Below are 12,644 nucleotides of genomic sequence, written 5' to 3'. Positions count from 1 at the left end.
GTATTCTGCCCTAAAAGTCAGGTCTCTCAAATGTGTTTGCTGTTGCACTATATCCTCTGCTTTTGGACAAAGGATTAAACTAAAACTCTGCCAAGTGGTGAAAGCTTGGAATATTTTTAAGTAATCAAAAGAAGGAACATTGTTTTGTTGTTGCGATAATATTATAGACAGGTAGACTCGACTTTAAGTGACTTCTGAAGATGGGGAGTTAGACATGTATGGGCAAAGAGGTCTGAATACAAAGTTAGTTTTTCTTGGTCTATTATGGGAAAAAAAATCAGTAATTGAAATGACATCTTTGGCTGTCTTGACAACATTCCTGTTTATATTGCAGAATTAGGTCATTTCTTTAACGTGCTCTAGATATGAGATGGATTAAATGAGTGTAAGCTTGATCCTACGTCTATGAGACAAAGCATTTATCTTTGAAATCCTTGAAATAAAGCAATAAATTAATCTTTCCGTGAAGGTTTCCGTGACGTATTTAAATCAGTAATTAACCTCTGATACAACAAGTTGTCAAGTCATGTGATATTTTCTTAATTTGTTTCTTTTTTTTCATTCATCAGAGAATTAAAGTTTAAAATCCCAATTAGATTATTGTAATTGTTAAAGATGCTCCACATGATGAGTTAAGTTAGTTTAATTTGAATGAATTGTTTAGAAAGGTTTTTCCCATAGAATTGAACTGGATGGACTTTGTTCACCAGGAAGCTCTCCTAGTCCTGCTATCAGATTCCTGATGACATATTGGGCACAAGCTTTAGATTGCGTGTGTCTAGGTTAAAGCTACGGACGATATAAAAGCGCTCTCGAACATTGCTGAACACACACTTCTGAAGTTTCACACCTCAACGGACACTCAGTCATCTCTGCAGTAAAGGTATGACCCTATGCTTTATTGTACCTTTTACCAAAATACTTACTTGAGCAGAACCTGGGTATGTTTTCTCAGAACCTGTAAAAATGAAAGAAATTTTAAGTACATATAAAAAAAAAGAGGAAAACAATTTAGGAATCCCTGATCTGATTTAGCTGTAAGCAAAATTTCCTTCAAAATCTGATTACAAAAGACTGTCGGGTTTGGTCAAAAAACAAAAAAAACTTATTTTTTTTGTTTACTTGTTAGTTTTAACAAATTGGAACTGTTTTATCAAACAGAACAAATGTTTTTTTTTTATTTCTATATTTTTGCTAAAAGAAATAACACGTACACAGTAAGAATGAGCAGGATAAATAATCCTTCTGTCTGTTTTTAGGGCAGTGAGGCAAGCAAGGCTTTTGCTGCAGTCATGTGAGCATTTTATTGCCACTAGTCGCGATAAGGACAGTAAAAAAGCCACAATAACTATAAAACCCAGCCCAACGGTAAATAAGGAGAAGTATTAATGGTGCAACATTTGGGTCAAGGATGATTTTAATGGCGCTTTTGTTTGGGGAAGATTACAACGCTGGACTTTTAGAACAAGGTGTTGTTTGAAACCATAAACCCTTGGCTGTGAGGTCAGCCATCAGCTACGACAGTAATAAATAACACTTCTTTTGCTGAGAGAAAATCAGGTGTTATTTTGATATGTTTATATCAAATATGTTATATAACATATAACATTTATTAATACTGAAATTAAATGCAGGGAATTATTACTACTTCAGTAATAATATGCCTGTTGATTATTCAGCCTTGGTGATACTTAAAAAGAAACTCTGCTCTATGCATGAAAAACATGCATTATTTAAAGAAGATTACAGCTGCCCACTGTTTTTTTCCCTGCAGTTTGCCAGGGTTAATATTTCACCAAACCTGATCCGGTTTGCCCCATTCTGTGTCCACCTGTACTTTTAGTCCATGCAAATCTTTCTTTTAAGAGAATGTGAAACAGGAAGTCCAAAATAAAGTAGTTAAGACGCAAAATCTTTCTAAACTGATCTTTTTCTTCTCTGTTCATCAGCATAAATCAGCCAAGATGTGCACAGGTTTCCTCAAAGTTATGATGTTCATCTTCAATGGTGCCATCTTTGTAAGTATTATTATATCTTATCATTTTGTTTGATCATATAATTGTTGAAAATCCCTGCAAGAGTTTTTTTTATATAACACTATTTGGCATATATTTCCATGTGCAGCAGTAGGGTCATCGTTAACCTGTTGAATTGTCACGCTGTTGCACTTTGTCTAATGCTGTGCTGTTTTTGGCAGCTGTGTGGCATAGCCGGTCTGGCAGTTGGTATATGGGTGGTGGTGGACAGCGATTCACTTCTTGGTTTATTTGATTCTGTGGAAAACGCCCCAACTGAGATATTCCAAGTGGTCGTCATAGGCTACGTGTTGATCGGCGTGGGAGCTCTGCTTTTGATTGTAGGCTTTTTGGGATGCTGTGGAGCTGTCAAGGAGAGCAGATGCATGCTGCTGACGGTGGGTTAATCATTTTATAGATAAAGAAGATAGATTTTAAATATATATAATATGTCAAATTGCAACCATTTTGTTTTATTTACTGGGTGCTAAGAAAAAGTTTGTTGTTTCCTGTGCCTTTAGTTCTTCAGCATCGTGCTGATCATCTTCCTCGTCGAGGTCGCCGGAGCCATTGTGCTGTTTGCCTTCACTGATGTTGTAAGAGCTTCTGAAAAATAAACCAGGGCCTTTTTGGGTCTTAAGCTTTACAGATCTGATTAAGAAAGTTGCAGAATGTGTTTTCGAAACACAAAAAGAAATGATGTGTTACTGTTTATTTCTCATTCCCAGGTGGATGAAATGTTTGAGGAATTGGAGGGTGATGTGAAAGACGCCATTCAAAGAAAGTACGGGGAGGACAATGACATGACCACGCTGTGGAATACAACCATGGAGGAGGTGCTGGATTTATTCCTTATTAATCAGCTTATTGCAACCTCTGTTTCATGGAGGCATTTCTTTGTAAAGTACCTCTTTAATTAATACTTTACTTGTTTTCAGTTCAAGTGCTGCGGATACAAGAACTACACTGACTTTGATGGCTCGCCTTTTAACGTGTTGACAAAGGGATACCCCGGCCCATGCTGCAGAACACCAGGCATACCTTGTAATGAGTCTGGAGCGCACATGGCGGTATGAGACCAACCATGTTTTGTTTAGCTTAATTCAAGGATTCAAAGGGGCAGTGGTTACCTGTCCTTTCCTCAACTAAAATCCATCAATTTCCATTGCAGAATGTTGATGGTTGCTTTACTAAACTGGTGAAGTTTTTGGAGGATAACTCTTTCATCATTGCCGGCGTAGCTCTCGGAATAGCTGCTATTGAGGTAGATTATTACACCATTTTATTTATTTTTTTTTTTTTATGTTTTAACATTTTTTTCTTTATATACTTAGAAGAAAGCTAAAAACCGCTTTTGTTTCTACCAAATCTGATCAACTGTTAATGAGTTTTCTTCTCCCACAGATTGCAGCCATGGTGGTTTCTATGGTTCTCTACTGCAATGCTGGCAGAAAGTCACGATGATTCACGTTTAGAACGGTTATAATATAAAACAGCTTCTCTGTTAAAAGTTTATAATGTGTTTAATTTAAGCTGGCAAATTCACACATGAACAGATAATGCTCTTCATGTGTTGATTCGCAGAGTCCTAAAATTTATAATGGTTAATACTGCATTATAAATTTAAACCTGTTTGTTTACAATTGAATAGTGATTTATTTATAGCTTTAGAATGTGTTTACCTCAGCTGATGCCATTTTTGCTGATGTATTAAACAGTGGGATGTAATGAAGCACATTGAGGTGGCATCTGTTGAGTTTGTTTTTCTTTTTATGTATTACTTCTATTTAGGGCGGTAATAAAATATGTTTATTTTGTATATTATATATATTTTATGTTTAGTTGGTATTTGCCTGTTCCTAGAAACATATTTTAGTTTTTTTGCTTTGTAATGTGTTTGTACAGCAGTGGTGCATAAAAAATTAAAGACAGAACATGACTGGATGTCAAGCTTTGTTTTCTTAGCTGAACATACCTGACTTTGCACAACACCAGCAATTAAGTTATTATTTACAAAGTGAAAAGGATAAAGCCTTGTTATACTTTTACCCAAAATTGAATTTCTTACATTATTAGCAGGATTGTTATTTTCAGTTTAAGATTTTTGAGAAGCACTCAGACCATTGTTGCTGAGTCGTGATTATAAAAATGAAAAACTGTGGAAGTTAAAGAAAAAATAATGCCACAAGATAAAAATTGCATGTACTCACTACTCATATATATATATATATATATATATACCCCTGGCCAAAAAAAAAAGTCGCCACCTGGATTCAAATAAGCAAATAGGTCCGAGCCTCCTATTGTATAATTACTGCATGGGCAATTATCTTTCAGCTGGCAACAAGTTATTTAACCCCAACTGGTGCAATGACTTGCTTCTCATTTCCTAAACAACCATGTTGAAAGACACATCCCGTGGTCGTGGAAAAGATGTTAGTCTGTTTGAGAAGGGTCAAATCAATGGCATGCATCAAGCAAAGAAAACATCTAAAGAGATTACAGAAACTACTAACACTAGGTTAAGAAATATCAGCCACTTCTTCTATTTGTCTGTGGTTACGCCGTGCAGCGGCTTGTCCCTCCATGATGGTTCTCCTTCCTCTTTCTTGTCCTCACTTTTAGTTTTCTCCTGCCTGAGGTACTCACCAAGCCATTTGTCTTTGGGGGCCATCTTTCTGATGTACTCCTGGATCTTAGTTGTTTCATCCTGGACAGTGGTCTTGACACTCACTAGCCCTCGGCCTCCCTCGCTACGCTTGGTGTACAGTCTCAGAGTGCTGGATTTGGGGTGGAACCCTCCATGCATTGTGAGGAGCTTTCTCGTCTTGATGTCAGTAGCCTCTATCTCCTCCTTTGGCCAGATTATTATACCAGCGGGGCATATGTGTTGATAGCTTGGATCTTGTTTTTCCCATTCAGCTGACTTTTCAGGACCTGCCTTACTCTTTGTAGGTATTTAGCTGTGGCAGTCTTTCTTGCCATCTCCTCGTGGTTTCCATTAGCCTGTGGCACCCCAAGGTATTTGTAGCTGTCCTGAATATATATATATATATATATATATATATATATATATATATATATATATATATATATATATATATATATATATATATATATATATATATATACCCCTGGCCAAAAAAAAAAGTCGCCACCTGGATTCAAATAAGCAAATAGGTCCGAGCCTCCTATTGGATAATTACTGCATGGGCAATTATCATTTAGCTGGCAACAAGTTATTTAACCCCAACTGGTGCAATGACTTGCTTCTCATTTCCTAAACAACCATGTTGAAAGACACATCCCGTGGTCGTGGAAAAGATGTTAGTCTGTTTGAGAAGGGTCAAATCAATGGCATGCATCAAGCAAAGAAAACATCTAAAGAGATTACAGAAACTACTAACACTAGGTTAAGAAATGTCCAACGCATCATTAAAAACAGGAAGGATAGTGGGGACCCATGATCTTCAAGGAAGAAAAAAATCCTGAATGATTGTGATCGCCGATCACTTAAACGTGTGGTGAGATCAAATTAAAGGGAAAACAACTGTAGAACTCATGGCTATGTTTAATACTGAAAGTAAGAGCATTTCCACACGCACCATGTGAAGGGAACTCAAGGGATTGGGACCGAACAGCTGTGTAGCTGTACCACTAATCAGTGAGGCTAACCGGAAAAAAAGGCTTCAATTTGCTAGGGAGCATAAAGATTGGATTGTGGAGCAATGGAGCAATGGAAGGTCATGTGGTCTGATGAGTCCAGATTGACCCTGTTCCAGAGTGATGGGCCAATCAGGGTAAGGAGAGAGGAAGGTGAAGTGATGCACCCACCATGCCTAGTGCCTACTGTACAAGCCTGTGGGGGCGGTGTTATGATCTGGGGTTGCGGCAGTTGGTCAGGTCTAGGTTCAGCAACAGTATGTCCTCAAAGAAGGAGATCAACTGACTACCTGAATATACTGAAAGACTGGTTTATGGAGCATGACACATCATTTTCACACATGGATTGGCCACTACAGAGTCCAGACCTCAACCCATTGAGAATCTTTGGGATGTGCTAGAGAGGGCTTTGCGCAGCAGTCAGACTCTACCATCATCAATGCAGAAGCTTATTGAAACAATGCCACAGCGAATGCGTGCCGTAATCAAAGCTAAAGGCGGTCCAACAAAGTATTAGAGTGAAGGACCTTTTTTTTTTTGGTGGTGACTTTTTTTTGGCCAGGCAGTGTCGGGCTAAAATTTTTGTACTTTTGCAAAAATAAGTCGTCTAATATTGCAGCACCATGACTGTTTTTAGAGCAGTGACAGGATTTTAGCTCTATATTCTTCTCCAGTATTTACAGTTCTGTGCAGACGGTTACAAACACTAATTAGTAGTATTAAATGTAATCTTGATTTTGGGTATAAAATTAGATGTTCTTTTTTAGAGCAATTATTATGCTTACGCTTATACTTTTACGAAGAAAACTGTTAGGCAGACAAGTTTCATTTTACAAACTTTACTTTCTCATAGCTCTGGAAGACTTGCTAAGCTCTTTAAAACATTCCTAAGGCAAGGGTTAAAACTTATTGTTATTTTTTTTAATTTATAAAGCTTGTAGTTGTAAGAGTGGATCAGGTTATCCAGTGCTATTTCTATAGTTACAGAATGCAGCTATAGGCTTAGACTGCTGGAAGATATAGGGATTTTTCATCAATCTAATTCATTCGATCTGTATTCTCTCAATCTACATTAGTTCAGCCTCTAACCTCTTATATTCTCTGCTTTTTTCACCATATATATAAATATATATAAATATATATATTATGTCTCCTCGAACCTCGGCAGGCCTCTGCAGATGGACACTGAACCTGGCCCTGCTGGAGGTTTCTTGCTGTTAAAAGAAGTTTTCCTCTCCACTGTCGCTACACAAATCCACTGATGTTCAACATGAGTTAAGTTAGTTTAATTTGAATGAATTGTTTAGAAAGGTTTTTCCCATAAAATTGAACTGGATGGACTTTGTTCACCAGGAAGCTCTCCTAGTCCTGCTATCAGATTCCTGATGACATATTGGGCACAAGCTTTAGATTGCATGTGTCTAGGTTAAAGCTACGGACGATATAAAAGCGCTCTCGAACATCACTGAACACACACTTCTGAAGTTTCAGACCTCAACGGACACTCAGTCATCTCTGCTGTAAAGGTATGACCCTATGCTTTATTGTACCTTTAACCAAAATACTTACTTGAGCAGAACCTGGGTATGTTTTCTCAGAACCTGAAAAAATGAAAGAAATTTTAAGTACATTTAAAAAAAAAAAAGAGGAAAACAATTTAGAAATCCCTGATCTGATTTAGCTGTAACCAAAATTTCCTTCAAAATCTGTTTACAAAAGACTGTCGAGTTTGGTCAAAAAAAAAAAAAAATAATAATTTATTTTGTTTACTTGTTACGATAAATAATTTTTTTTTTAATTTCTATATTTTTGCTAAAAGAAATAACGCATACACAGTAAGAATGGGCAGGATAAATGACCCTTCTGTCTGTTTTTAGAGCAGTGAGGCAAGCAAGGCTTTTGCTGCAGTCATGTGAGCATTTTATTACCACTAGTCGTGATAAGGACAGTAACAAAGCCTCAATAACTATAAAACCCAGCCCAACGGTAAATAAGGAGAAGTATTAATGGTGCAACATTTGGGTTAAGGATGATTTTAATGGCACTTTTTTGGGGGGAAGATTACAACGCTGGACTTTAAGAACAAGGTGTTGTTTGAAACCATAAACCCTTGGCTGTGAGGTCAGCCATCAGCTAGGACAGTAATAAATAACACTTCTTTTGCTGAGAGAAAATCAGGTGTTATTTTGATATGTTTATATCAAATATGTTATATAACATATAACATTTATTAATATTGAAATTAAATGCAGGGAATTATTACTACTTCAGTAGTAATATGCCTGTTGATTATTCAGCCTCGGTGATACTTAAAGAGAAACTCTGCCCTATGCATGAAAAACATGCATTATTTAAAGAAGATTACAGCTGCCCACTGTTTTTTCCCCTGCAGTTTGCCAGGGTTAATATTTCACCAAACCTGATCCGGTTTGCCCCATTCTGTGTCCACCTGTACTTTTAGTCCATGCAAATCTTTCTTTTAAGAGAATGTGAAACAGGAAGTCAAAAATAAAGTAGTTAAGACACAAAATCTTTCTAAACTGATCTTTTTCTTCTCTGTTCATCAGCATAAATCAGCCAAGATGTGCACAGGTTTCCTCAAAGTCATGATGTTCATCTTCAATGGTGCCATCTTTGTAAGAAATATTATATCTTACCATTTTGTTTGATCATAAAATTGTTGAAAATCCCTGCAAGAGTTTTTTTTATATAACACTATTTGGCATATATTTCCATGTGCAGCAGTAGGGTCATCGTTAACCTGTCGAAATGTCATGCTGTTGCACTTTGTCTAATGCTTTACTGTTTTGGCAGCTGTGTGGCATAGCCGGTCTGGCAGTTGGTATATGGGTGGTGGTGGACAGCGATTCACTTCTTGGTTTATTTGATTCTGTGGAAAACGCCCCAACTGAGATATTCCAAGTGGTCGTCATAGGCTACGTGTTGATCGGCGTGGGAGCTCTGCTTTTGATTGTAGGCTTTTTGGGATGCTGTGGAGCTGTGATGGAGAACAGATGCATGCTGCTGACGGTGGGTTAATCATTTTATAGATAAAGAAGATAGATTTTAAATATATATAATATGTCAAATTGCAACCATTTTGTTTTATTTACTGGGTGCTAACAAAAAGTTTGTTGTTTCCTGCCCTTTCAGTTCTTCAGCATCGTGCTGATCATCTTCCTCGTCGAGGTCGCCGGAGCCATTTTGCTGTTTGCCTTCACTGATGTTGTAAGAGCTTCTGAAAAATAAACCAGGGCCTTTTTGGGTCTTAAAGGAATAGTACACCCAAAACATGATTAGCCTTCATTTTCTACTCACCCCCATGCTGAACAACACTCTGGAGTACTTTTTTGATATCTCAAATGCATCTGGAGATCTGGGAGGCTTCTTGCTGTCTGCTGACATTCAAATAATGGAGGTCTATTGTGCCCGAGTCAGAAAGGTCCATAAAAGTCCACAAAAGAAATGTGCTGTTTACCTGTGCAAAGAAAGAAACAACGAAAGAAAAATGTCTGAGGACTTCAGTGTTGAGGAAGAGCATGAGTTATTTGCCGAGCTGAATGCGCTGGTTTGGTCTGCCGGCTTCCGTAGCTTCGTGAACGCGCATGTGCGCGCTTTCAGGAAATCCTATACACTACTGTTCATTCTCTAAAAACATTCTAAATGACTTCGTTTCGAGTAAATTCTGGACGCTACCCACTCAGGACACTTGGAATACATTGGACGAGCAGTATGGAGGAATATTGACACGTTTTTGTGGACTTTTATGGACCTTTCTGTCTCGGGCGCCATAGACCTCCATTATTTGAATGTCAGCAGACAGCAAGAAACCTCCCAGATCTCCAGATGCATTTGAGATATCAAAAAAGTACTCCAGAGTGTTGTTCAGCATGGGGGAGAGTAGAAAATGAAGGCTAATCATGTTTTGGGTGTACTATTTCTTTAAGCTTTACAGATCTGATTAAGAAAGTTGCAGAATGTGTTTTCGAAACGCAAAAAGAAATGATGTGTTACTGTTTATTTCTCATTCCCAGGTGGATGAAATGTTTGAGGAATTGGAGGGTGATGTGAAAGACGCCATTCAAAGAAAGTACGGGGTTGAGAATGAAATGACCACGCTGTGGAATACAGCCATGGAGGAGGTGCTGGATTTATTCCTTATTAATCAGCTTATTGCAACCTCTGTTTCATGGAGGCATTTCTTTGTAAAGTACCTCCTTAATTAATACTTTACTTGTTTTCAGTTCAAGTGCTGCGGATACAAGAACTACACTGACTTTGATGGCTCGCCTTTTAACATGGTGACAGGGGGATACCCCGGCCCATGCTGCAGAACACCAGGCATACCTTGTAATGAGTCTGGAGCGCACATGGCGGTATGAGACCAACCATGTTTTGTTTAGCTTAATTCAGGGATTCAAAGGGCAGTGGCTACCTGTCCTTTCCTCAACTAAAATCCATCCATTTCCATTGCAGAAAGTTGACGGTTGCTTTACTAAACTGGTGAAGTTTTTGGAGGATAACTCTATCATCATTGCCGGAGTAGCTATCGGAATAGCTGCTATTGAGGTACATTGTTACATCATTTTTGTTTCTACCAAATCTGATCAACTATTAATGAGTTTTCTTCTCCCACAGATTGCAGCCATGGTGGTTTCTATGGTTCTCTACTGCAATGCTGGCAGAAAGTCACGATGATTCACGTTTAGAACGATGTTAAGATCATTGTCATTGGTTATAATATAAAACAGCTTCTCTGTTAAAAGTTTATAATGTGTTTAATTTAAGCTGGCAAATTCACACATGAACAGATAATGCTCTTCATGTGTTGATTCGCAGAGTCCTAAAATTTATAATGGTTAATACTGCATTATAAATTTAAACCTGTTTGTTTACAATTGAATAGTGATTTATTTATAGCTTTAGAATGTGTTTACCTCAGCTGATGCCATTTTTGCTGATGTATTAAACAGTGGGATGTAATGAAGCACATTGAGGTGGCATCTGTTGAGTTTGTTTTTCTTTTTATGTATTACTTCTATTTAGGGCGGTAATAAAATATGTTTATTTTGTATATTATATATATTTTATGTTTAGTTGGTATTTGCCTGTTCCTAGAAACATATTTTTGTTTTTTTGCTTTGTAATGTGTTTGTACAGCAGTGGTGCATTAAAAATTAAAGACAGAACATGGCTGGATGTCAAGCTTTGTTTTCTTAGCTGAACATACCTGACTTTTCACAACACCAGCAATTAAGTTATTATTTACAAAGTGAAAAGGATAAAGCCTTGTTATACTTTTACCCAAAATTGAATTTCCTACATTATTAGCAGGATTGTTATTTTCAGTTTAAGATTTTTGAGAAGCACTCAGACCATTGTTGCTGAGTCGTGATTATAAAAATGAAAAACTGTGGAAGTTAAAGAAAAAATAATGCCACAAGATAAAAATTGCATGTACTCACTACTCATATATATATATATATATATATATATATATATATATATATATATATATATATATATATATATATATATATATATATATATATATATATATATATATATATAAACAAAAAACTGTTTTCTCACCCCTCGTGGGGTGGTATGTGTCATCCTCAAGCTCGGGTCCTCTACCAGAGGCCTGGGAGTTTGAGGGTTCTGCGCAGTATCTTAGCTGTTCCTAGGACTGCGCTCTTCTGGACAGAGACCTCTGATGTTTTACCTGGAATCTGCTGTAGCCACTCTCCCAGTTTGGGGTCACAGCCCCCAGTGCTCCAATTACCACTGGCACCACTGCTGCTCTTACTTTCCACATCTTTTCTAGCTCCTCCTTCAGTCCTTGGTATTTCTCAAGCTTCTCGTGTTCTTTCTTCTTGATGTTGATGTCGCTTGGGATTGCCACATCTATCACTACTGCCTTCTTCTGCTGTTTGTCGATCAACACGATGTCTGGTTGGTTAGCCATCACCTGTTTGTCAGTCTGGATCTTGAAGTCCCATAGGATCTTAGCTCGGTCATTCTCAACTACCTTAGGAGGTGTCTTCCATTTTGACCTTGGGACTTCCAGCCCATACTCATGGCAGATGTTCCTGTACACTATGACAGCTACCTGGTTGTGGCGTTCCATGTATGCACTTCCTGCCTGCATTTTACACCCTGCTGTTATGTGCTGTATTGTTTCAGAGGCATCTTTGCACAGTCTGCATCGGGGGTCCTGCCTGGTGTGGTAGACCCTGGCCTCTATTGATCTTGTACTGAGTGCCTGTTCTTGTGCTGCCATGATTAGTGCCTCTGTGCTGTCCTTCAGTCCAGCCTTTTCCAGCCACTGGTAGGATTTTTTGATATCAGCCACTTCTTCTATTTGTCTGTGGTATACGCCGTGCATCGGCTTGTCCCTCCATGATGGTTCTCCTTCCTCTTTCTTGTCCTCACTTTCGGTTTTCTCCTGCCTGAGGTACTCACCAAGCCATTTGTCTTTGGGGGCCATCTTTCTGATGTACTCCTGGATCTTAGTTGTTTCATCCTGGACAGCGGTCTTGACACTCACTAGCCCTCGGCCTCTCGCTTGGTGTACAGTCTCAGAGTGCTGGATTTGGGGTGGAACCCTCCATGCATTGTGAGGAGCTTTCTCGTCTTGATGCCATATTATTATACCAGCGGGGTATCTGATGACTGGTAGGGCATATGTGTTGATAGCTTGGATCTTGTTTTTCCCATTCAGCTGACTTTTCAGGACCTGCCTTACTCTTTGTAGGTATTTAGCTGTGGCAGTCTTTCTTGCCATCTCCTCGTGGTTTCCATTAGCCTGTGGCACCCCAAGGTATTTGTAGCTGTCCTGAACATATATATATATATATATATATATATACCCCTGGCCAAAAAAAAAAGTCGCCACCTGGATTCAAATAAGCAAATAGGTCCGAGCCTCCTATTGGATAATTACTGCATGGGCAATTATCATTT

General features: G+C 38.2%; 2 protein-coding genes across 2 annotated transcripts; both read left to right on the top strand.

Moving 5' to 3' along the window:
* The first annotated feature begins 730 nt into the window (after nucleotides 1-730).
* On the top strand, nucleotides 731-3,504 carry LOC119788222 (tetraspanin-1-like). The gene is made up of 8 exons (XM_038292421.1): nucleotides 731-883; nucleotides 1,950-2,018; nucleotides 2,198-2,413; nucleotides 2,537-2,611; nucleotides 2,744-2,851; nucleotides 2,954-3,085; nucleotides 3,187-3,279; nucleotides 3,420-3,504. The coding sequence occupies exons 2-8, from the start codon at nucleotides 1,965-1,967 to the stop codon at nucleotides 3,477-3,479; spliced, it is 738 nt and encodes a 245-aa protein (XP_038148349.1). The 5' UTR covers nucleotides 731-883; nucleotides 1,950-1,964; the 3' UTR covers nucleotides 3,480-3,504.
* A 3,580-nt stretch (nucleotides 3,505-7,084) lies between these two features.
* LOC119788223 (tetraspanin-1-like) lies at nucleotides 7,085-10,877 on the top strand. Its single transcript, XM_038292422.1, has 8 exons — nucleotides 7,085-7,204; nucleotides 8,246-8,314; nucleotides 8,493-8,708; nucleotides 8,832-8,906; nucleotides 9,713-9,820; nucleotides 9,923-10,054; nucleotides 10,155-10,247; nucleotides 10,317-10,877. The coding sequence occupies exons 2-8, from the start codon at nucleotides 8,261-8,263 to the stop codon at nucleotides 10,374-10,376; spliced, it is 738 nt and encodes a 245-aa protein (XP_038148350.1). The 5' UTR covers nucleotides 7,085-7,204; nucleotides 8,246-8,260; the 3' UTR covers nucleotides 10,377-10,877.
* The last annotated feature ends 1,767 nt before the right edge of the window (nucleotides 10,878-12,644 follow it).

The sequence above is a fragment of the Cyprinodon tularosa genome, unplaced genomic scaffold (assembly GCF_016077235.1).
Source record: "Cyprinodon tularosa strain WSP-4 unplaced genomic scaffold, ASM1607723v1 ctg312, whole genome shotgun sequence".
Classification (NCBI taxonomy): Eukaryota; Metazoa; Chordata; class Actinopteri; order Cyprinodontiformes; family Cyprinodontidae; genus Cyprinodon; species Cyprinodon tularosa.
This window is presented reverse-complemented; position numbering and strand designations above follow the sequence as displayed.

Bases quoted from the DNA above. Each gene is read 5' to 3' on its own strand.
- LOC119788222 (XM_038292421.1), top strand. From the start codon at position 1,965: ATGTGCACAGGTTTCCTCAAAGTTATGATGTTCATCTTCAATGGTGCC. The intron at 2,852-2,953 runs GTGCTGGATTTA...ACTTGTTTTCAG, and splicing joins GGAATACAACCATGGAGGAG to TTCAAGTGCTGCGGATACAA. The intron at 3,280-3,419 runs GTAGATTATTAC...CTTCTCCCACAG, and splicing joins TCGGAATAGCTGCTATTGAG to ATTGCAGCCATGGTGGTTTC.
- LOC119788223 (XM_038292422.1), top strand. From the start codon at position 8,261: ATGTGCACAGGTTTCCTCAAAGTCATGATGTTCATCTTCAATGGTGCC. The intron at 8,709-8,831 runs GTGGGTTAATCA...CTGCCCTTTCAG, and splicing joins ACAGATGCATGCTGCTGACG to TTCTTCAGCATCGTGCTGAT. The intron at 10,248-10,316 runs GTACATTGTTAC...CTTCTCCCACAG, and splicing joins TCGGAATAGCTGCTATTGAG to ATTGCAGCCATGGTGGTTTC.